General features: G+C 43.4%; 1 protein-coding gene and 1 long non-coding RNA gene across 6 annotated transcripts in view; both read right to left on the bottom strand.

Moving 5' to 3' along the window:
* Window positions 1-21,841, bottom strand: part of plcg1 (phospholipase C, gamma 1) — a 52,801-nt gene that overhangs the window by 19,734 nt on the left and 11,226 nt on the right. For both annotated transcript variants that reach the window (XM_035756490.2, XM_035756489.2), the window contains exons 6-19: window positions 21,623-21,707; window positions 21,426-21,509; window positions 21,180-21,202; window positions 21,031-21,100; window positions 20,756-20,857; window positions 19,938-20,056; window positions 19,319-19,404; window positions 11,815-11,935; window positions 11,458-11,626; window positions 11,204-11,326; window positions 7,366-7,467; window positions 6,062-6,249; window positions 3,150-3,350; window positions 2,897-3,016 (exon numbers count right to left, since the gene is read on the bottom strand). In XM_035756490.2, coding sequence (XP_035612383.1) covers window positions 2,897-3,016; window positions 3,150-3,350; window positions 6,062-6,249; window positions 7,366-7,467; window positions 11,204-11,326; window positions 11,458-11,626; window positions 11,815-11,935; window positions 19,319-19,404; window positions 19,938-20,056; window positions 20,756-20,857; window positions 21,031-21,100; window positions 21,180-21,202; window positions 21,426-21,509; window positions 21,623-21,707 — 1,593 coding nt within the window. The remainder of the gene's footprint in view (window positions 1-2,896; window positions 3,017-3,149; window positions 3,351-6,061; window positions 6,250-7,365; window positions 7,468-11,203; window positions 11,327-11,457; window positions 11,627-11,814; window positions 11,936-19,318; window positions 19,405-19,937; window positions 20,057-20,755; window positions 20,858-21,030; window positions 21,101-21,179; window positions 21,203-21,425; window positions 21,510-21,622; window positions 21,708-21,841) is intronic.
* On the bottom strand, window positions 8,571-11,192 carry LOC127912474 (uncharacterized). Of its 4 annotated transcripts, none has more exons than XR_008082856.1 (4): window positions 10,397-11,192; window positions 10,169-10,282; window positions 9,801-10,085; window positions 8,571-9,743 (listed from the first exon to the last, which is right to left on the bottom strand). It is a non-coding gene; the product is annotated as an uncharacterized LOC127912474 (long non-coding RNA). The 4 variants fall into 4 exon arrangements; XR_008082858.1 differs by having other exon boundaries at window positions 8,571-9,857; window positions 9,915-10,085; XR_008082855.1 differs by having other exon boundaries at window positions 8,571-10,085.

Genomic DNA, 21,841 nt, shown 5'->3' with positions numbered 1-21,841 from the left:
TGATCTAATAGAGAACACTTGTCGAGAGGCCAGGTGGATGGCTGCGTGAGCTATACTAGTGATCTAATAGAGAACACGTGTCTGGAGAGGCCAGGTGGATGGCTGCGTGAGCTATACTAGTGATCTAATAGAGAACACTTGTCGAGAGGCCAGGTGGATGGCTGCGTGAGCTATACTAGTGATCTAATAGAGAACACGTGTCTCAAGAGGCCAGGTGGATGGCTGCGTGAGCTATACTAGTGATCTAATAGAGAACACTTGTCGAGAGGCCAGGTGGATGGCTGCGTGAGCTATACTAGTGATCTAATAGAGAACACTTGTCGAGAGGCCAGGTGGATGGCTGCGTGAGCTATACTAGTGATCTAATAGAGAACACGTGTCTCAAGAGGCCAGGTGGATGGCTGCGTGAGCTATACTAGTGATCTAATGGAGAACACGTGTCTGGAGAGGCCAGGTGGATGGCTGCGTGAGCTATACTAGTGATCTAATGGAGAACACGTGTCTCCAGAGGCCAGGTGGATGGCTGCGTGAGCTATACTAGTGATCTAATAGAGAACACGTGTCTGGAGAGGCCAGGTGGATGGCTGCGTGAGCTATACTAGTGATCTAATAGAGAACACGTGTCTCCAGAGGCCAGGTGGATGGCTGCGTGAGCTATACTAGTGATCTAATAGAGAACAGGTGTCTGGAGAGGCCAGGTGGATGGCTGCGTGAGCTATACTAGTGATCTAATAGAGAACACGTGTCTGGAGAGGCCAGGTGGATGGCTGCGTGAGCTATACTAGTGATCTAATAGAGAACACGTGTCTCGAGAGGCCAGGTGGATGGCTGCGTGAGCTATACTAGTGATCTAATAGAGAACACGTGTCTGGAGAGGCCAGGTGGATGGCTGCGTGAGCTATACTAGTGATCTAATAGAGAACACTTGTCGAGAGGCCAGGTGGATGGCTGCGTGAGCTATACTAGTGATCTAATAGAGAACACGTGTCTGGAGAGGCCAGTTGGATGGCTGTGTGAGCTATACTAGTGATCTAATGGAGAACACGTGTCTGGAGAGGCCAGTTGGATGGCTGTGTGAGCTATACTAGTGATCTAATGGAGAACACGTGTCTGGAGAGGCCAGGTGGATGGCTGCGTGAGCTATACTAGTGATCTAATAGAGAACAGGTGTCTGGAGAGGCCAGGTGGATGGCTGCGTGAGCTATACTAGTGATCTAATAGAGAACACGTGTCGAGAGGCCAGGTGGATGGCTACGTGAGCTATACTAGTGATCTAATAGAGAACACGTGTCTGGAGAGGCCAGGTGGATGGCTGCGTGAGCTATACTAGTGATCTAATAGAGAACACGTGTCTGGAGAGGCCAGGTGGATGGCTGCGTGAGCTATACTAGTGATCTAATAGAGAACACGTGTCTGGAGAGGCCAGGTGGATGGCTGCGTGAGCTATACTAGTGATCTAATAGAGAACACGTGTCGAGAGGCCAGGTGGATGGCTGCGTGAGCTATACTAGTGATCTAATAGGGAACACGTGTCTCCAGAGGCCAGGTGGATGGCTGCGTGAGCTATACTAGTGATCTAATAGAGAACACGTGTCTGGAGAGGCCAGGTGGATGGCTGCGTGAGCTATACTAGTGATCTAATAGAGAACACGTGTCTGGAGAGGCCAGGTGGATGGCTGCGTGAGCTATACTAGTGATCTAATAGAGAACACGTGTCGAGAGGCCAGGTGGATGGCTGCGTGAGCTATACTAGTGATCTAATAGAGAACACGTGTCTGGAGAGGCCAGGTGGATGGCTACGTGAGCTATACTAGTGATCTAATAGAGAACACGTGTCTGGAGAGGCCAGGTGGATGGCTGCGTGAGCTATACTAGTGATCTAATAGAGAACACGTGTCTCCAGAGGCCAGGTGGATGGCTGCGTGAGCTATACTAGTGATCTAATAGAGAACACGTGTCGAGAGGCCAGGTGGATGGCTGCGTGAGCTATACTAGTGATCTAATAGAGAAAACATGTCTCAAGAGGCCAGGTGAATGGCTGCGTGAGCTATACTAGTGATCTAATACACGTGTCTCGAGTTGGTCACTGCTTTGATCTTTGACTACCTGGTGTAAAATACACACACTGTGGTGCTAATAAAATCACATTGTGTGCCTAAGTTGCACTGTGCAGAAATCGCTCAGACATTTCCTGGTTGCAAAAACTCTTAATAGTTTGCCTAATTTCAGTTGTGACAAAATTAAACTAGTATAGCGTAGAGAATCATCGTACCGTCTAAACCGCTGTGAAATATATTTTCCATAACCAAAAATCTTGTTACAGCTGTTTGAAGCAGGTGTACAAAACCAAAAGTGAAGATACACAAACTAAACTTAAAGGGAAGCATAGAAAGTGCATCTAGAACAGATCTACCACGTCTTAGACTTGCATTCAAGTTGAATAGAGCTATAACTCACATTTCTATGTGAATTTGGTAGGGTCGCCCATAAAGTTACATAATGCCATTAAGTTACCAATGACATGTTTTTATTTAGAGCCCTTGCCGTCCCATATTACGATTTTGTGGCTTAGGTTGCCAACCGTAGGATAAAAATAATAAATGCGCCACCAGTAAAATATTTTCAAAACCAGTTACCACTTCCTTTCTCATGAAAATCTTCAATGGGTAGAAGGCATAGAAGCTTGCACTAGGTCACTGTTCTCTGAGCTAGCTCAGTACTCTGAACGTCTTGCTTTCATAACAAGTTCTAGCAAGCTGGTGAGGCGGTAACGTATGTCAACTTTCCTAATATCAAGAAACTAATACCGGAATGCTGCATTTCACCCATCAGTTACAACCAGAACAAACAATTCTGTCTTTTTGTTTCGTCGTTTGTTTCTATATTTGGGACTCACCTGAAAGAAATGGCAAAGGAGCTTAGCTCTGCCCTTTTTCTGACAAGGAACGCCCCGTCACGTGGAACCCTCATCAGCATGTTCTCGGCGTGGCTCCGAGACAGGTTGGCATGGTACCACCTAGAACATACACTCATACTTACACACATCCTTTCTACTTTCCTTCCTTCTCTCCTTCTCCTTTCATAAAGTCATCACCGACACACATGAGATTGAAATGAATGACTACTGAAGCCTTGAGAGCTGGACGTACTCTTTGCTTTCGTGGGCGTTGGTCTGGGGCACAGGCTCAGTCAGCTTCATCTCAAACTCGTTACAGCGCAGCGCTACCTGCTGGTAGTGGGTGATGAGGGCGAATAGCGTGTCAAACACCAGGTTGTCGGTCAAGTAGAACTTGGGGCTGCCCGCCTCCTGGCGAGAGTGGATGCGACAGTGCTGCACCCGGCCTGAACGCCTGTGTGGACAGTGAAAGAGAGAGACCAGTTACTCAGCCCTGTCCCATGCATTAGCACAGAGACCAGGTATTGATTTGAAATGAGATGATCCCAGTTACTCAGCCCTGTCCCATGCATTAGCACAGAGACCAGGTATTGACTTGAAATGAGATGATCCCAGTTACTCAGCCCTGTCCCATGCATTAGCACAGAGACCAGGTATTGATTTGAAATGAGATGATCCCAGTTACTCAGCCCTGTCCCATGCATTAGCACAGAGACCAGGTATTGATTTGAAATGAGATGATCCCAGTTACTCAGCCCTGTCCCATGCATTAGCAGAGAGACCAGGTATTGATTTGAAATGAGATGATCCCAGTTACTCAGCCCTGTCCCATGCATTAGCAGAGAGACCAGGTATTGATTTGAAATTAGATGATCCCAGTTACTCAGCCCTGTCCCATGCATTAGCACAGAGACCAGGTATTGATTTGAAATGAGATGATCCCAGTTACTCAGCCCTGTCCCATGCATTAGCACAGAGACCAGGTATTGATTTGAAATGAGAGGATCCCAGTTACTCAGCCCTGTCCCATGCATTAGCACAGAGACCAGGTATTGATTTGAAATGAGAGGATCCCAGTTACTCAGCCCTGTCCCATGCATTAGCACAGAGACCAGGTATTGATTTGAAATGAGGATCCCAGTTACTCAGCCCTGTCCCATGCATTAGCACAGAGACCAGGTATTGATTTGAAATGAGAGGATCCCAGTTACTCAGCCCTGTCCCATGCATTAGCACAGAGACCAGATATTGATTTGAAATGAGAGGATCCCAGTTACTCAGCCCTGTCCCATGCATTAGCACAGAGACCAGGTATTGATTTGAAATGAGAGGATCCCAGTTACTCAGCCCTGTCCCATGCATTAGCACAGAGACCAGGTATTGATTTGAAATGAGAGGATCCCAGTTACTCAGCCCTGTCCCATGCATTAGCACAGAGACCAGGTATTGATTTGAAATGAGAGGATCCCAGTTACTCAGCCCTGTCCCATGCATTAGCACAGAGACCAGGTATTGATTTGAAATGAGAGGATCCCAGTTACTCAGCCCTGTCCCATGCATTAGCACAGAGACCAGGTATTGATTTGAAATGAGAGGATCCCAGTTACTCAGCCCTGTCCCATGCATTAGCACAGAGACCAGGTATTGATTTGAAATGAGAGGATCCCAGTTACTCAGCCCTGTCCCATGCATTAGCACAGAGACCAGGTATTGATTTGAAATGAGAGGATCCCAGTTACTCAGCCCTGTCCCATGCATTAGCACAGAGACCAGGTATTGATTTGAAATGAGAGGATCCCAGTTACTCAGCCCTGTCCCATGCATTAGCACAGAGACCAGGTATTGATTTGAAATGAGAGGATCCCAGTTACTCAGCCCTGTCCCATGCATTAGCACAGAGACCAGGTATTGATTTGAAATGAGAGGATCCCAGTTACTCAGCCCTGTCCCATGCATTAGCACAGAGACCAGGTATTGATTTGAAATGAGAGGATCCCAGTTACTCAGCCCTGTCCCATGCATTAGCACAGAGACCAGGTATTGATTTGAAATGAGAGGATCCCAGTTACTCAGCCCTGTCCCATGCATTAGCACAGAGACCAGGTATTGATTTGAAATGAGAGGATCCCAGTTACTCAGCCCTGTCCCATGCATTAGCACAGAGACCAGGTATTGATTTGAAATGAGAGGATCCCAGTTACTCAGCCCTGTCCCATGCATTAGCACAGAGACCAGGTATTGATTTGAAATGAGAGGATCCCAGTTACTCAGCCCTGTCCCATGCATTAGCACAGAGACCAGGTATTGATTTGAAATGAGAGGATCCCAGTTACTCAGCCCTGTCCCATGCATTAGCACAGAGACCAGGTATTGATTTGAAATGAGAGGATCCCAGTTACTCAGCCCTGTCCCATGCATTAGCACAGAGACCAGGTATTGATTTGAAATGAGAGGATCCCAGTTACTCAGCCCTGTCCCATGCATTAGCACAGAGACCAGGTATTGATTTGAAATGAGAGGATCCCAGTTACTCAGCCCTGTCCCATGCATTAGCACAGAGACCAGGTATTGATTTGAAATGAGAGGATCCCAGTTACTCAGCCCTGTCCCATGCATTAGCACAGAGACCAGGTATTGATTTGAAATGAGAGGATCCCAGTTACTCAGCCCTGTCCCATGCATTAGCACAGAGACCAGGTATTGATTTGAAATGAGAGGATCCCAGTTACTCAGCCCTGTCCCATGCATTAGCACAGAGACCAGGTATTGATTTGAAATGAGAGGATCCCAGTTACTCAGCCCTGTCCCATGCATTAGCACAGAGACCAGCAGCCTAGCCTACACTGTGACTGGCTACTACAGAAAATCAATAGGACAACAATTTGGATTGATTGACTGTTCAGGTCCAAGGTTTATCAGTGTAGCAAACCTATGGGCACCGTAGATTTGGGGGCTAGCCCTCAATAACATACAGCACAAGTATTATCTGAACTATGTGATGCAAGCAATGAGGTGGGTGAGGAGACAGAGGGTCAGGAGAAGGGGGGTTAGGTAAGTGTGCTAGGAACAGGGATGAGGAGTGGGGTGAGGCAGGTTCAGAATGAGCTAGGAACAAGGGTGAGAAGGGAGTTAGTAGAGGGTGGGGGTACAGTAGGGGAGATTTACCAGAAGGACAAGGTGTAGTCTCCTACGAACGTCTCACTCTCCCGGACCAGGAAGGACCCGTCGGGAGCGCCCGTTTCAAGACAGTACTCCGACAGCAGCCGCTCAGCTATCTGTCTCCCGTCGCGACCAGCACCCAGCTTCCCATGGAACCACTTCTCTGCTATATGTTGGTCCATACCGTTAGAGACCTAGAAAGACAGAGAGTGCTAGAGTTTAATGTTGGAACCCCTATGGCAGCATTTCCCCAAACTCTGTCCTGGGGACCCCGAGGGGGGCACATTTGGTATTTTACCCCAACACTACACAGCTGATTCAAATGATCAACACTTGATGATTAGTCAAATCAGTTGTGTAGTACTAGGCCAAAAATCTAAAACGTGCCCCCCTTGGAGTCCGAGGACAGAGTTGGGGAAACCCTGTCCTATGGCATTAAGCACATAAAGTGATGTTCTGTCCTGTCTGTACTGCAGAGTTTCTGCTGCCTTTAGTTTGCTGTGGTGATGCGCCACTGCAAAGTCATTGCCTCTACACAATAAAAAAAATATGGAACATGAAACTCTGTTGAGGAGCATTTTGCCTAGAACATTCCACATGTAATTTATCTGCAAACAAAACAATTCAGAGAAAAAATAACAACCCCAGAGTAGAATAGTTTCTTTACCTAGTCGGCTTGTTGTTGTGTTCTATGCTAGATAAATATTCCTCTCCGTGGCTCATTCATGTTATAAGAGCCACACGAAGGGAAACCTGCATTCTGACAAGCAGTCAATGCACAACAATTATTGCAATTGCGAAAACAGCAGTTTTAATGGCTTTTGTTAAAAAGAGGGGAATCCCAGCTTTCCATTCCTACTTCATTTATTTCTCAACTCCTAAATATGCACAAACTGCACCATTTTAAACCCATGAGCATGGTTAAGCATGTTCTGCTCAGCGATTCACTGAGTGCATAGGGGAGAGTGGGGATAAATGTAACACCGGTCAATTGTAGGGTGACTTGAGGTACAACGCCTCACTACCTAAAAATGATTTATTTGAATGACTTAAATTGTGATGAGATAATATTTTTGGTTGAGCAAGAGTAGTGGAAACCAGATAACATGTTGGGGGGAAAATGAACACGTAGGCCTAGATTGTATTCCATGTTTATGCAAGTTTCTTGGGACATAACTAGTTATCATATTGATTCATTTAAGAGAACACATGAGATCTGGCTAATGATTAGCCCAATGGGGTAAATGCAGACATGCTTCAGCCTATTTATTTGCACCCCCGACTCCCCCCACTGTACCGCAATGCCTTACCTCTCTGTGCTCCTCCTCATCCTCGTTGCCTTGGTTGCTAGACGTCTCCTCCGAGTAGTAGATCTTACTGCTGGTCAGGACAAAGAAGTGAGGGTACCACTCCTGCAGAGAGAGGGGGAGATAAAAAGGTACTTAAAAAAATTTAACAGTGACAAGAGCTATGGACCATATAACCAAGGCATGTACAGTGAGCTACACAAATATTGGGACAGTGACATTGGTTGTTGTTTTGGCTCTGTACTCAGCACTTCGGATGTGAAATTATACAGCGACTAAAAGGTTAAAGTCAGCTTTAATTTGAGGGTTTTTTCATCTATATCTTGTGAAACTTTTTCAAATTATAACACTTTGTACATAGTCCCCCCCCAATGTTTTGGTTGTGTTTCAGATTATTTTGTGCACAATATAAATTGATGGTAAATAATGTATTATGTCATTTTGGATTCACTGTTATTGTAAATAAAAATATGTTTCTAAACACTGCTACATTAATGTGGAAGCTACCATGATTACAGATCATTCTGAATGAATCATGATGAGTGAGAAAGTTAGAGGCATAAATAACATTTTAAAAAAACTTTAAAAAATGCTAACCTCCCCTGTTATTAATCAGATTTGATTGTAAAGGTGAGAGGTTAGTATGTCTTGGGGGTACAATATTTGAGCGTCTAACTTTTTCATGATTCATTCAGAACTATCTGTAATCAAGGTAGCATCCATCCACAAGCACCATGCTCTACCAACTGAGCTACGGGGAACTACATTAAACATAGAAGAGTTGAGAAATATATTATATTCTTATTCACAATAAGGGGGGGGTTCTACTAAACTATATGGAATTGTTTTAAGGTCATACCAAGGATCATTTAGCTATTGGAGTTTAAGATCCCCTGAAGTATCAAATAAAAATGTAACACACTGAAAACCAGATTCATGGAACAGACAGTCCCCAAAAAATATCAAAAGGGAAGTTTGTGCTGAAGTGTCTCTCCTACATCTTTTAGACATTTCTTTTACATGTATTCAACCACTACCATTCAAAAGTTTGGGGTCACTTAGAAATTCCCTTGTTTTTGAAAGAAAAGCTCATTCTTTGTCCATTAAATGAACATAAAATTGATCAGAAATACAGTACAGACATTGTTAATGTTGTAAATGACTATTGTAGCTGAAAACAGCAGATTGTTTATGGAATATCTATTTAAGGGTGGCAGGTAGCCTAGTGGTTAGAGCGTTGGGCCAGTAACCGCAAGGTTGCTGGATCAAATCCTCGAGCTGACAAGGTAGAAATCTGTCGTTCTGCCCCCGAACAAGGCAGTTCCCCGGTAGGCAATCATTGTAAATAATAATTTATTCTTAACTATCTTACCTAGTTAAATAAAAAGGATAAACCATATGCTTGAACCTTTTTATTTAACTAGGTAAGTCAGTTAACTTTTGCAATTATGTTAGCACAGCTGAAAAATGTTGTCCTGATCAAAGATGCAATAACACTGGCCTTCTTTCGACTAGTTGAGTATCTGGAGCATCAGCATTTGTGGGTTCGATTACAGGCTCAAAATGGCCTGAAACAAAGAACTTTCTTTTGAAACTCGTCAGTCTATTCTTGTTCTGCGAAATGAAGGCGAGTAATTGACAAGAAACTGAAGATCTCGTACAACGCTGTGTACTACTCCCTTCACAGAAAAGCACAAACTTGCTCTAACCAGAATAGAAAGAGTAGTGGGAGGCCCCAGTACACAACTGAGGAAGAGAACATTTTGAGCCTGTAATCAAACCCACAAATGCTGATGCTCCAGATACTCAACTAGTCTAAAGAAGGCCAGCTGTGCTAACAATAGCAACATTTGCTTTTCTTAAAAAAAAATTAAAAACAAGGACATTTCTAAGTGACCCTAAACTTTTGAACGGTAGTGTACATCCATGCATTTTTTCAACTGGTACCCGGGGACCTTCAGGTGAGTCTTGAGGCCTGTGGGCATCCTAGAGCAAAATATCCAACATGTACATGTCCGTGAGAGTGTGTAACCCAAAAGGTTTGGACGCTACAGACACAAGTTGGCAGATCAGCTGTACCAACGTCAGACGAGTCTCGACACTTGTGAAGGCCGTAGAGCAAAACACTGTTCGTGAGAGTCATCTTTCCATAGAGGGGTCATAATAGTTCTGTAGGCCAAACCAGTCAGACGCTACAGATGATTTTGTGAGAAGACCAATTTTTGAGATGTCTCATGGTCTGACCATCACTGCTCTAGCGCTGTCAACTTTTACCACAGATGGGTTGTCTCATGGTCTGACCATCACTGCTCTAGCTCTGTCACCTTTTACCACAGATGGGATGTCTCATGGTCTGACCATCACTGCTCTAGCGCTGTCACCTTTTACCACAGATGGGATGTCTCATGGTCTGACCATCACTGCTCTAGCTCTGTCACCTTTTACCACAGATGGGATGTCTCATGGTCTGACCATCACTGCTCTAGCGCTGTCACCTTTTACCACAGATGGGATGTCTCATGGTCTGACCATCACTGCTCTAGCTCTGTCACCTTTTACCACAGATGGGATGTCTCATGGTCTGACCATCACTGCTCTAGCGCTGTCACCTTTTACCACAGATGGGATGTCTCATGGTCTGACCATCACTGCTCTAGCGCTGTCACCTTTTACCACAGATGGGATGTCTCATGGTCTGACCATCACTGCTCTAGCTCTGTCACCTTTTACCACAGATGGGATGTCTCATGGTCTGACCATCACTGCTTTTACCACAGATGGGAGCGACCATCACTGTCACTGTCACCTTTTACCACAGATGGGATGTCTCATGGTCTGACCATCACTGCTCTAGCGCTGTCACCTTTTACCACAGATGGGATGTCTCATGGTCTGACCATCACTGCTCTAGCGCTGTCACCTTTTACCACAGATGGGTAGTCTCATGGTCTGACCATCACTGCTCTAGCGCTGTCAACTTTTACCACAGATGGGATGTCTCATGGTCTGACCATCACTGCTCTAGCTCTGTCACCTTTTACCACAGATGGGATGTCTCATGGTCTGACCATCACTGCTCTAGCGCTGTCACCTTTTACCACAGATGGGATGTCTCATGGTCTGACCATCACTGCTCTAGCGCTGTCACCTTTTACCACAGATGGGATGTCTCATGGTCTGACCATCACTGCTCTAGCGCTGTCACCTTTTACCACAGATGGGATGTCTCATGGTCTGACCATCACTGCTCTAGCGCTGTCACCTTTTACCACAGATGGGATGTCTCATGGTCTGACCATCACTGCTCTAGCGCTGTCACCTTTTACCACAGCTGTGGAAGTGCGACATATGCAGATGCGGTGGATTGACACGTAAACAAAAAACTGATCTCTAGCTTAATGTGACATTTCTGGAGATTTTACTATGCTTATTTTACTATGTTAATTAGATTTCCGCCAGGGCGCAGACATCGTCCTTATTAATATGGGGTTGGTCCCCCCTTTGCTGCTATAACAGCCTCCACTCTTCTGGGAAGGCTTTCCACTAGATGTTCAAACACTGCTGCGGGAACTTGCTTCCATTTGGGCACAAGAGCATTTAGTGAAGGTCTTAGCCAGAATCATGAAAAACATCCCCAGATCCCCATTATTCCTCCTCCACCAAACAGTTCTCGTGCTGACATTGCTTCCAGAGGCAGTTTGGAGTCTGCAAGTCTACACTTTAACCTCAGTCATTGTATCATTTAAAATCCCAAGTGCTGGAGTACAGAGTCAAAACAACATGTGTCACTGTCCAACTACTTTTGGAGCTCACTGTAGATAGATAGAAAAAAAGTTATCACATGGTTGATGGGGTCCTCCAGGAAGAGAATGCCATTCTTGATGGAGTTGCTGATGTCATTCTCAGAGTAGGGAGTTGAGGTGGACACCTCCTCATAGGCACTGCCCTCTGCTAGCTTCTTATGCTGCACAAGACAGGGAGGAAGAGTGACGAGACCGCAGTTGGTTTATAGTCATTTAGCAGATGCTCTGATCCACGAGTACATTAAAATGACAACACAAACATCTTTAATTCCAAATCCACATGACCTCTGACCTTGATGAGGATCTTCCTCTTAAGCTGATTGGGTGAGGGCAATCCGTCGGCGGAGATGTCCACAGCCTTGGTAAGCAGCATTTCTCCAAAGACCTTCTTAAAGTAGGTAGCCATGTTCCTCTGCTGCACAATGCTGCAATGATCCTCTATGGACAGGATGATGGGGTAGCTGGGGAAGGAGTAAGAGGGGGAGAGGGGTCAGAGGTCAACAGCACGTCCAAGGTGAAAGGCGTGGTGGAAAGGCTTCCCCTTTGTGAACTTCTCATTTAAATGTCATGTTCTCTTTAGAGGACAGTAGATTACTGAGTATCACTCAAGCATACAAAACACAAAGACCGTGAGCACATGGAGACTCACTCAGACGTCACAAAGGCGTGTTCCTTGATGGTGGCCAGGACATCACAGAACTTAATCTTGGTGGTGAGGGTGTGTCCATGGTAGATGACAGGCATTCCATCTGGACCATCCCAGCAGTCCACTGCCAACACACACAAACTTTTTTTAATGGCATAGTAGAGATGTCTGGTCTGCATATTTGGTGAGTTGAGTGAGTGTCTGTTAAAAGGGTATGTAGGGAGTAGTAGGCTTTAACCACGTTAGTTAACCTGTTGAGTACACAAACTATAGTTTGTTTATTTTTCATTTACAAGGGCAGCTACACAATCCCAGGATAAGCAGACTACGGTTAGTGGAGATTCTCCATTGGCCATGGTTTTATGTGTAGTATGCTTAGACTAGGCCTCCACAATCAGCCTCAAAATTAAAGATATAGGATCAAAAAATGTGATTGAATGAATAATTTTCAATGACAAAGAGAGGAAGGACAGCATCCAGTGCCTTCAGAAAGTATTCATACCACTTGCTACAGCCGGAATTCCAAATTGATGAAATAGCTTCTTTATTTCTCTCAACCAGCTACAAACAATACCCCATAATAACAAAGTGAAAACATGATTTTAGCAAATTTATTGAAAATGAAATACCTTATTTACATTAGTATTCACAACCTGAGTCAATACAGGTAAAAACAAACAAAAAAACATTTGAAAAGGGGAATTTGTCACCTTTAGCAGCAATGACAGCTATGAGTCTTTCTGGGTATGTCTGAGTTTTGCACACCTGGATTGTACAATAATTGCCCATTATTATTAGAAAAAGTATTCAAGCTCCGTCAAGTTGGTTGTTGATCATTGCTACACCGCTTTTCCAAGTCTTGACATAGAATTAAGCAGATTTAAGTAAAACTTGGCAGCTCAGGAACATTCACTGTCTTCTTGGTAGGCAACTCATCTATCCATCCATCCATCCATCCATCCACACAGCCAAAGATTTGGACACCTACTCATTCAAGGGTTTTTCTTTATTTGTACTATTTTCTACATTGTATAATAGTGATGACATCAAAACTATGAACACATGTAATCATATAACCAAAAAAAAATGTAAATATATTTTTGATTATTCAAAAAGTAACCAATCTTTGCCGTAACAGCTTTGCACAGTCTTCGCATTCTCAACCAGCTTCACCTGGAATGCTTTTCCAACAGTCTCAAATGAGATCCCACAAATGATGAGCACTTGTTGGCTGCTTTTCCTTCACTCTGCAGTCCAACTCATACCAAACCATCTCAATTGGGTTGAGGTTGTGAAGGCCAGGTCACCTGATGCAGCACACCATCACTCTCCTTCTTGGACAAATAGCCCTGGAGGTGTGCGGGGTCATTGTCCTGTTGAAAAATAAATGACAGTCCCACTAAGCCCAAACCAGCATATTGCTGCAGAAACATGTGGTAGCCATGCCGGTTAAGTGTGCCTTGAATTCTAAATAAATCACAGACTGTGTCACCAGCAAAGCCCCCCCCACATATTCTTCTCCATGCTTCATGGTGGGAACTTCACATGCAGAGATCATCCGTTCACCTACAACACATCTCACAAAGACACTGATCAGACCAAAGGACTGATTTCCACCAGTCTAATGTCCATTGTTCACATTTCTTGGCCCAAGCAAGTCTCTTCCTTCTTCTTGGTATCCTTCAGTAGTGGTTTCTCTGCAGCAATTCCACCATGAGGCCTGATTCACGCAGTCTCCACTGAACAGTTGATGTTGAGATGTGTCTGTTACTTGAACACTTAAGCATTTATTTGGGCTGCAATTTCTGAGGCTCGTAATGAATTAACTTATCCTCTGCAGCAGAGGTAACTCTGGGTCTTCCTTTCCTGTGGCGGTCCTCATGAGAGCTGGTTTCATCATAGCGCTTGATGGGTTTTGCAACTGCACTCAAAAGAAACTTTCAAAGTTCTTGAAATGTTCTGCAATGACAGACCTTCATGTCTTAAAGTAATGGACCGTCACCTCTCTTTGCTTATTTGAGCTGTTCTTGCCATAATATGGACTTGGTATTTTACAAAATAGGGGTGGTATAGACAAGATGGCCCTACCTTGTCACAAAACAACTGATTGGCTCAAAGAAATTCCAAAATTAACAAACCACACTTGTTAATTGAAATGCATTCCAGGTGACTACCTCATGAAGCTGGTTGACAGAATACCAAGTGTGTGCAAAGCTGTCAAGGCAAAGGTTGGCTACTTTGAATTCTCAAATATATTTGTTTAACACATTTTTGGTTACTACATGATTCCATCTGTTATTTCATAGTTGTGATGTCTTCACTATTATTATACAAAGTAGAAAATAGTAAAAATAAAGAGAAATCCTTGAAAGAGTAAGTGTGAACAAACTTGACTGGTACTGTATATGTACAGTGGGGCAAAAAAGTATTTAGTCAGCCACCAATTCTGCAAGTTCTCCCACTTAAAAATATGAGAGAGGCCTGTAATTTTCATTATAGGTACACTGACAGACAAAATGAGAAAAAAAAAAAATCCTGAAAATCACATTGTAGGATTTTTTATGAATTTATTTGCAAATTATGGTGGAAAATGAGTATTTGGTCACCTACAAACAAGCAAGATTTATGGCTCTCAAAGACCTCTAACTTCTTCTTTAAGAGGCTCCTCTGTCCTCCACTTGTTACATGTATTAATGGCACCTGTTTGAACTTGTTATCAGTATAAAAGACACCTGTCCACAACCTCAAACAGTCACACTCCAAACTCCACTATGGCCAAGACCAAAGAGCTGTCAAAGGACACCAGAAACAAAACTGTAGACCTGCACCAGGCTGGGAAGACTGAATCTACAATAGGCAAGCAGCTTGGTTTGAAGAAATCAACTGTGGGAGCAATTATTAGGAAATGGAAGACATACAAGACCACTGATAATCTCCCTTCGATCTGGGGCTCCACGCAAGATCTCACCCCGTGGGGTCAAAAGAACGGTGAGCAAAAATCCCAGAACCACACGGGGGGACCTAGTGAATGACCTGCAGAGAGCTGGGACCAAAGTAACAAAGCTTACCATCAGTAACACACTACGCCGCCAGGGACTCAAATCCTGCAGTGCCAGACATGTCCCCCTGCTTACGTTTGCTAGAGAGCATTTGGATGATCCAGAAGACGATTGGGAGAATGTCATATGGTCAGATGAAACCAAAATATAACTTTTTGGTAAAAACTCAACTCGTCGTGTTTGTATGACAAAGAATGCTGAGTTGCATCCAAAGAACACCATACCTACTGTGAAGCATGGGGGTGGAAACATCATGCATTGGGGCTGTTTTTCTGCAAAGGGACCAGGACGACTGATCCGTGTAAAGGAAAGAATGAATGGGGCCATGTATCGTGAGATTGAGTGAAAACCTCCTTCCATTAGCAAGGGCATTGAAGATGAAACATGGCTGGGTCTTTCAGCATGACAATGATCCCAAACACACCGCCCGGGCAACGAAGGAGTGGCATTGTAAGAAGCATTTCAAGGTCCTGGAGTGGCCTAGCCAGTCTCCAGATCTCAACCCCATAGAAAATCTTTGGAGGGAGTTGAAATTCTGTTGCCAAGCAACAGCCTCAAAACATCACTGCTCTAGAGGAGATCTGCATGGAGGAATGGGCCAAAATACCAGCAACAGTGTGTGAAAACCTTGTGAAGACTTACAGAAAACGTTTGACCTCTGTTATATACCCTTTGTTGGCAATGACAAAGTATTGAGATAAATAAGTATTTGGTCAATAACAAAAGTTTTCCACCATAATTTGCAAATAAATTAATTAAAAATCATACAATGTGATTTTCTGGATTTTTTTCCTCATTTTGTCTGTCATAGTTGTACCCAAGTGTACCTATGATGAAAATTACAGGCCTCTCATGTTTTTAAGTGGGAGAACTTGCACAATTGGAGGCTGACTAAATACTTTTTTGCCCCACTGTATGTAGTCGGACGTTTACATACACCTTAGCCAAATACATTTAAACTCAGTTTCACAATTCCTGACATTTAATCCAAGTAAAAATTCCCTGTTTTGGGTCAGTTAGGATTCCGCTTTATTTTAAGAATGTGAAATGTCAGAATATTAGTGGAGAGAATTATTTCTTTCTTTCATCACATTCCCAGTGGGTCAGAAGTTTACGGTCTCAATTAGTATTTGGTAGCATTGCCTTTAAATTGTTTAACTTGGGTCAAACGTTTCAAGTAGCCTTCCACAAAAAGTTGGGTGAATCTTGGCCCATTCCTCCTGACAGAGCTGGTGTAACTGAGTCAGGTTTGTAGGCATCCTTGCTCGCACACACTTTTTCAGTTCTGCCCGGAAATTTCCTATAGGTTTGAGGTCAGGGCTTTGTGATGGCCACTCCAATACCTCGACTTTGTTGTCCTTAAACCATTATGCCACAACTTTGGAAGTATGCTTAGTGTCATCCTCCATTTGGAAGACCCATTTGCAACCAAGCTTTAACTTCCTGACTGATGTTGGAGATGGTGCGTCAATATATCCATATATTTTCCTCCCTCATGATGCCATCTATCTTGAAGTGCTCCAGTCCCTCCTGCAGCAAAGCACCCCCACTTGATGCTGCCACCCCCACGTGGGATGGTGTTCTTCGGCTTGCAAGCCTACCCCTTTTCCTCCAAACATAACGATGGTCATTATGGCCAAACAGTTCTATTTTTGTTTTATCAGACCAGAGGACATTTCTCCAAAAAGCACAATCTTTGTCCCCATATGCAGTTGCAAACCGTAGTCTGGCTTTTTTTATGGCAGTTTTGGAGCAGTAGTGGCTTCTTCCTTGCTGAGCGGCCTTTCAGGTTATGTCGATATCGGACTCGTTTTACTGTGGATACTTTTGTACCCGCTTCCTCCATCATCTTCACAAGGTCCCTTACTGTTGTTCTGGGATTGATTTGCACTTTTCGCACCAAAGTACATTCATCTTTAGGAGACAGAACACGTCTCCTTCCTGAGCGGTATGACGGCTGCGTGGTCCCATGGTGTTTACATTTGAGTACTATTGCTTGTACAGATGAACATGGTACCTTTAGGCATTTGGAAATTGCTCCCAAGGATGAACCAGACTCCTGGAGGTCTACAAATTATTTTCTGAGGTCTTGGCTGATTTATCATGTGGTCCTTCTGTAGCACAGTTGGTAGAGCATGGCGCTTGTAACGCCAGGGTAGTGGGTTCGATTCCCGGGACCACCCATACGTAGAATGTATGCACACATGACTGTAAGTCACTTTGGATAAAAGCGTCTGCTAAATGGCATATATATATCCCACTGTTTCCTATATATTATTTTGATTTTCCCATGATGTCAAGCAAAGAGGGACTGAGTTTGAAGGTAGGCCTTGAAATACAGGCTAATTGACCATTTGAGTCAATTGGATATCAGAAGCTTCTAAAGCCATGACATTTTCTGGAATTTTCCAAGCCGTTCAAAAGGCAGTCAACTTTGTGTATGTAAACTTGTGTTTAAGTTATTCTCCTGGTGAAAGGTGAATTTTCTCCCACTGTCTGTTGGAAAACAGAACCATGTTTCCGCTAGGATATTGCCGATGCTTAACTATTCCGTTTCTTTTTATGCAAAAAAATAAAAATACATAGTCCTCGCCAATGACAAGCATACCCATAACATAATGCAGCCACTACCTTATGCTTGAAAATATGAAGAGTGGTACTCAGTGATGTGTTGGACACTGTCATTGACACTGACCCAACTCCAGCCACTTTAATAATGGGAATTGATGGGAAATGTAAATATATCACTAGCCACTTTAAACAATGCTACCTTATATAATGTTACTTACCCTACATTATTCATCTCATATGCATACGTATATACTGTACTCTATATCATCGACTGCATCCTTATGTAATACATGTATCACTAGCCACTTTAACTATGCCACTTTGTTTACTTTGTCTACATACTCATCTCATATGTATATACTGTACTCGATACCATCTACTGTATGCTGCCCTGTACCATCACTCATTCATATATCCTTATGTACATATTCTTTATCCCCTTACACTGTGTATAAGACAGTAGATTTGGAATTGTTAGTTAGATTACTTGTTGGTTATCACTGCATTGTCAGAACTAGAAGCACAAGCATTTCGCTACACTCGCATTAACATCTGCTAACCATGTGTATGTGACAAATAAAATTTGATTTGATTTGCCCCAAACAAAGTTGAAAAAAATCTTCCTTTCTTCTGTTGTACTTTAGTGCCTTATTGCAAACAGGATGCATGTTTTGTAATATTTTTTAATTCTGTACAGGCCTCCTTTACGTTAGTATTGTGGAGTAACTACAATGTTGAGCCATCCTCAGGTTTCTCCCATCACAGCCATGTAACGGATTTAAAGTCACCATTGGCCTCTTGGTGAAATCCCTGAGCAGTTTCCTTCCTCCAAGGCAACTGAGTTAAGGATGACTGTATCTTTGTAGTGACTGGGTGTATTGATACACCATCCAAAGTGTCATTAAATAACTTTGCCATGCTCAAAAGGGATATTCAATATCTGCTTTTTAAATTTGGACTCATCTACCAATAGGTGCCATTCTTTGCGAGGCATTAGGAAATTCAATGTTCGACAAAGGGACCGTACCGATAACTGAATGTGTAAGTTAGAGATGAGGTAGCGATAACTGAATGTGTAAGTTAGAGATGAGGTAGCGATAACTGAATGTGTAAGTTAGAGATGAGGTAGCGATAACTGAATGTGTAAGTTAGAGATGAGGTAGCGATAACTGAATGTGTAAGTTAGAGATGAGGTAGCGATAACTGAATGTGTAAGTTAGAGATGAGGTAGCGATAACTGAATGTGTAAGTTAGAGATGAGGTACCGATAACTGAATGTGTAAGTTAGAGATGAGGTACCGATAACTGAATGTGTAAGTTAGAGATGAGGTAGCCATTCAAAAATCATATTAAACACTATTATTGCACAGAGTGAGTCCATGTAACTTATTTTGTGACTTGTTAAGCAGATGTTTTATTTAGGCTTGCCATAAAGTGGTTTAATACTTACTGACCCAAGACATTTCTTGTTTTTATTTAATTAATTTGTTAAAAAATAATTCCACTTTGACATTATGGGGTATTATGTAGGCCAGTGACAACATCTCAACTTAATCCATTTTAAATTCAGGCTGTAACAAAATGTGGAAAAAGTCAAGATGTCTGAATACACACATAACACACACATAACACACATTAAAAAAGGGACTTCCTGGTTTAAATCAAGATGAAATATTAAAGTGTCATATGTGCCTTTCTGAATGGAGCAGCACCGGTCTGAACAGTGTTCCCTCACTACCAGTGCAGTGATACAGTATACGAAGAGTGTTTGTCATGCAGATATTGTGGAGAAGAGTGGCTTTAGGTCTGAAAGAAAGTGGGTTATGGAGAGAGTAAAGGCAGGTGTGTGTGTGTGTGTGTGTATATAATAAACTCACACTCGATGCAGCGGCAGCCCATCCTCAGACAGCGTGCGTACGCTTCCAGGGACGACTCACTAGAAAACTGGTCACCTGTCAAGTAGCTACAAACACGACATCAGATAGTCTACAGAAGCCTCCTTTCCCTTCATCCTGTGTTCTTCACATCCCATTCACATCCCATTCACATCCCATTCACATGTCAGTAGTGAAACATTGAATACAGAATCAAAAAAGTATTTCTGTGTTTGTTGGTTAGCGTAAACACCCCTTTCTCAATTAGCCAGGCAATTCAGACTTTATCAAAGCAACATGGACATTTTCATTCCTCACTTCCAGTATTGTTTCTCAGCCAACACAAAAGGTTATCACATTAACCTCTTCTCACCATGTTTTCAATGGGAGGAAAATGACATTTTCCTACACAATCAAAACCCAGTTCTCATTGTTAAAAAGGAATTGTTCGATAATACCAATTTAATCTGATATACATCAGAACTGTAGGACACAAATCCCCTTGGACTAGGGAAAAATGTCTGGGAAACTCTGCTTTCTCTCTTACCATTCATGTGAAGCCAGCATAAGCTCAACACTGATTTCAAATACAGTAATCCCCCCCCACTCCCTCTGTTCTTACGTGTTATGAGATGAGGATATCCAGTAATGAGACAGGGGGTTGTTCATGTCTTCAGGACACACCTGGTCCAGGGCTGAGTCCCAGACGGTGTTCTCTTTGGAAAATAGGTATGTCAGGAACTAGACCGAGGGGGAGGGAAGACACGCAATCAATATTAGGGTTCTGATGAATGCAAAGAGACAGTCCAATGAAGAGCACTACCATGCGAAAACCAGGCACCCTTTGTGATTGTGTTCAACTGAAAGTCAACTGAAAGTCAGAGTTTTCTACTAATCACAGGCCCAGACATATGAAGTGAACCATCCTGTAGGTAGACACTAGAGGCACTTCCTTTGTCAGACATTTCATACAAGTCACGTGGTTTGACAATAACTAATGTCTCCTTTCCACAGAACTCAGGCACATTCAGGTCACCAGCAAGATGTGGGTGTTCTATTCCAAATTAAGTTATATAATGTGAAATTAAATGTTATTGGTCACATACACATATTTAGCAGATGTTATTGCGGGTGAGGTAAAATGCTTGTGTTCCTAGCTCCAACAGCGCAGTAATATCTAACAATTCACACTAATCTAAAAGTAAAATAATGGAATTAAGAAATCTATAAATATTAGGATGAGCAATGTCTGTTGGATGTACTCTCACCACTGTGTAACATGAAAATAGTTAATCATAGTGGTACTTTTATTTTATTGCCTAGGAGTGAGAAAGAGAGGAGGGGGTGCGATCAGTCTCCCTAGGTAGACGGGTTGTTAACAATGTTCCCTAGTTCTGGGATTTCAGAGGCTGGGGGACAAGCTTAAGAGTGAGAAGGTACCTCATCTTGGTGGAAGAAGGGTTGTTCCACCTCCCTCAGTGGGTCCTTCAGGTACCCAAACATAAACTCCTGCACCTTATTGTTGTCGGTGGCCCACAGCTCCTACGAACACACACAACACATTATGTTATTCAGGTCATTTGATTTCCTTGTGCATTAACACGTAACACCTTCACAAAAGAACTAGTTACGAAAGTGTAAGACAAGTGAAGCGTTGTGTTGTACCGAATCCCTAGGAACTTAGATAGATGATAATGCTTTATCATCCAGCATACCTTCTGGGCCTCCAGAAGGAAAGTCTTGAAGTCTTCTAGTAAGATCTTCTGCTCTGGTCTCTCAATGAACCTGACAGAGGGAGAGAGGTGTTACACAACTCACATCGACAGTATAACATGATGCTCAGGCTGGGTGTGTGAGTATCTACCTCTGTAGAAAAGGAATCTCCATCTGAAAGACAAAAGTAAAGAAAATGATTAAACACAATAAACCTTGTCGTTTCAGTATGACAACATAGCTCCCGTCTGTCTGCCTGCCTGCATGGGGCCTAACGGTTCCTACCAGAGGCTCTGTGGGTTTTAACAGGCCTCTTGATTCGGGAGCCACTTGAGAAGCAGACAGACAGAGAGAGGGGGTGAGAGAGAAGGTTAGGAGAAGGTTGAAGATGACTTACAGCTTTCTGGGCGTCAAACATCAGGCTGCGATAGAGCTGGGAAAACTGGCTAAAGGACACGTCTCCATTCCTCAACTCCGAGTCCTAAGAGTGAGAGGAGTGGGGGCAATGTTGCCACAGGGTTAGGATGACACTGGAAAAACACACACTGGTGGGGAGGGGGTATTAGGGAAATGTGATGAGTGTGAGGATGTTACCGGAAGTTTCTCTCTTAGGAACTTCATGTTGGGGACCCTGTAGTTAACCTGGCACAGCATGCTCTTCAGATCCTTACAGGATATCCTAAAATACACACAACGCCAAACACACAAATGAAGATGTGCACACACACACTTCTGGAAGAGTACCATGTCGTGACTTCACCTCAGGACTACTTAAAGGAAGCTGCTTCTGAATGGGGGGGGGGGTGCTCGCTC

The sequence above is a fragment of the Oncorhynchus keta genome, chromosome 27 (genome assembly GCF_023373465.1).
Source record: "Oncorhynchus keta strain PuntledgeMale-10-30-2019 chromosome 27, Oket_V2, whole genome shotgun sequence".
NCBI lineage: Eukaryota > Metazoa > Chordata > Actinopteri > Salmoniformes > Salmonidae > Oncorhynchus > Oncorhynchus keta.
Note: the sequence above shows the minus strand (reverse complement) of the source record. Positions and strands in the feature narration are given on the sequence as shown.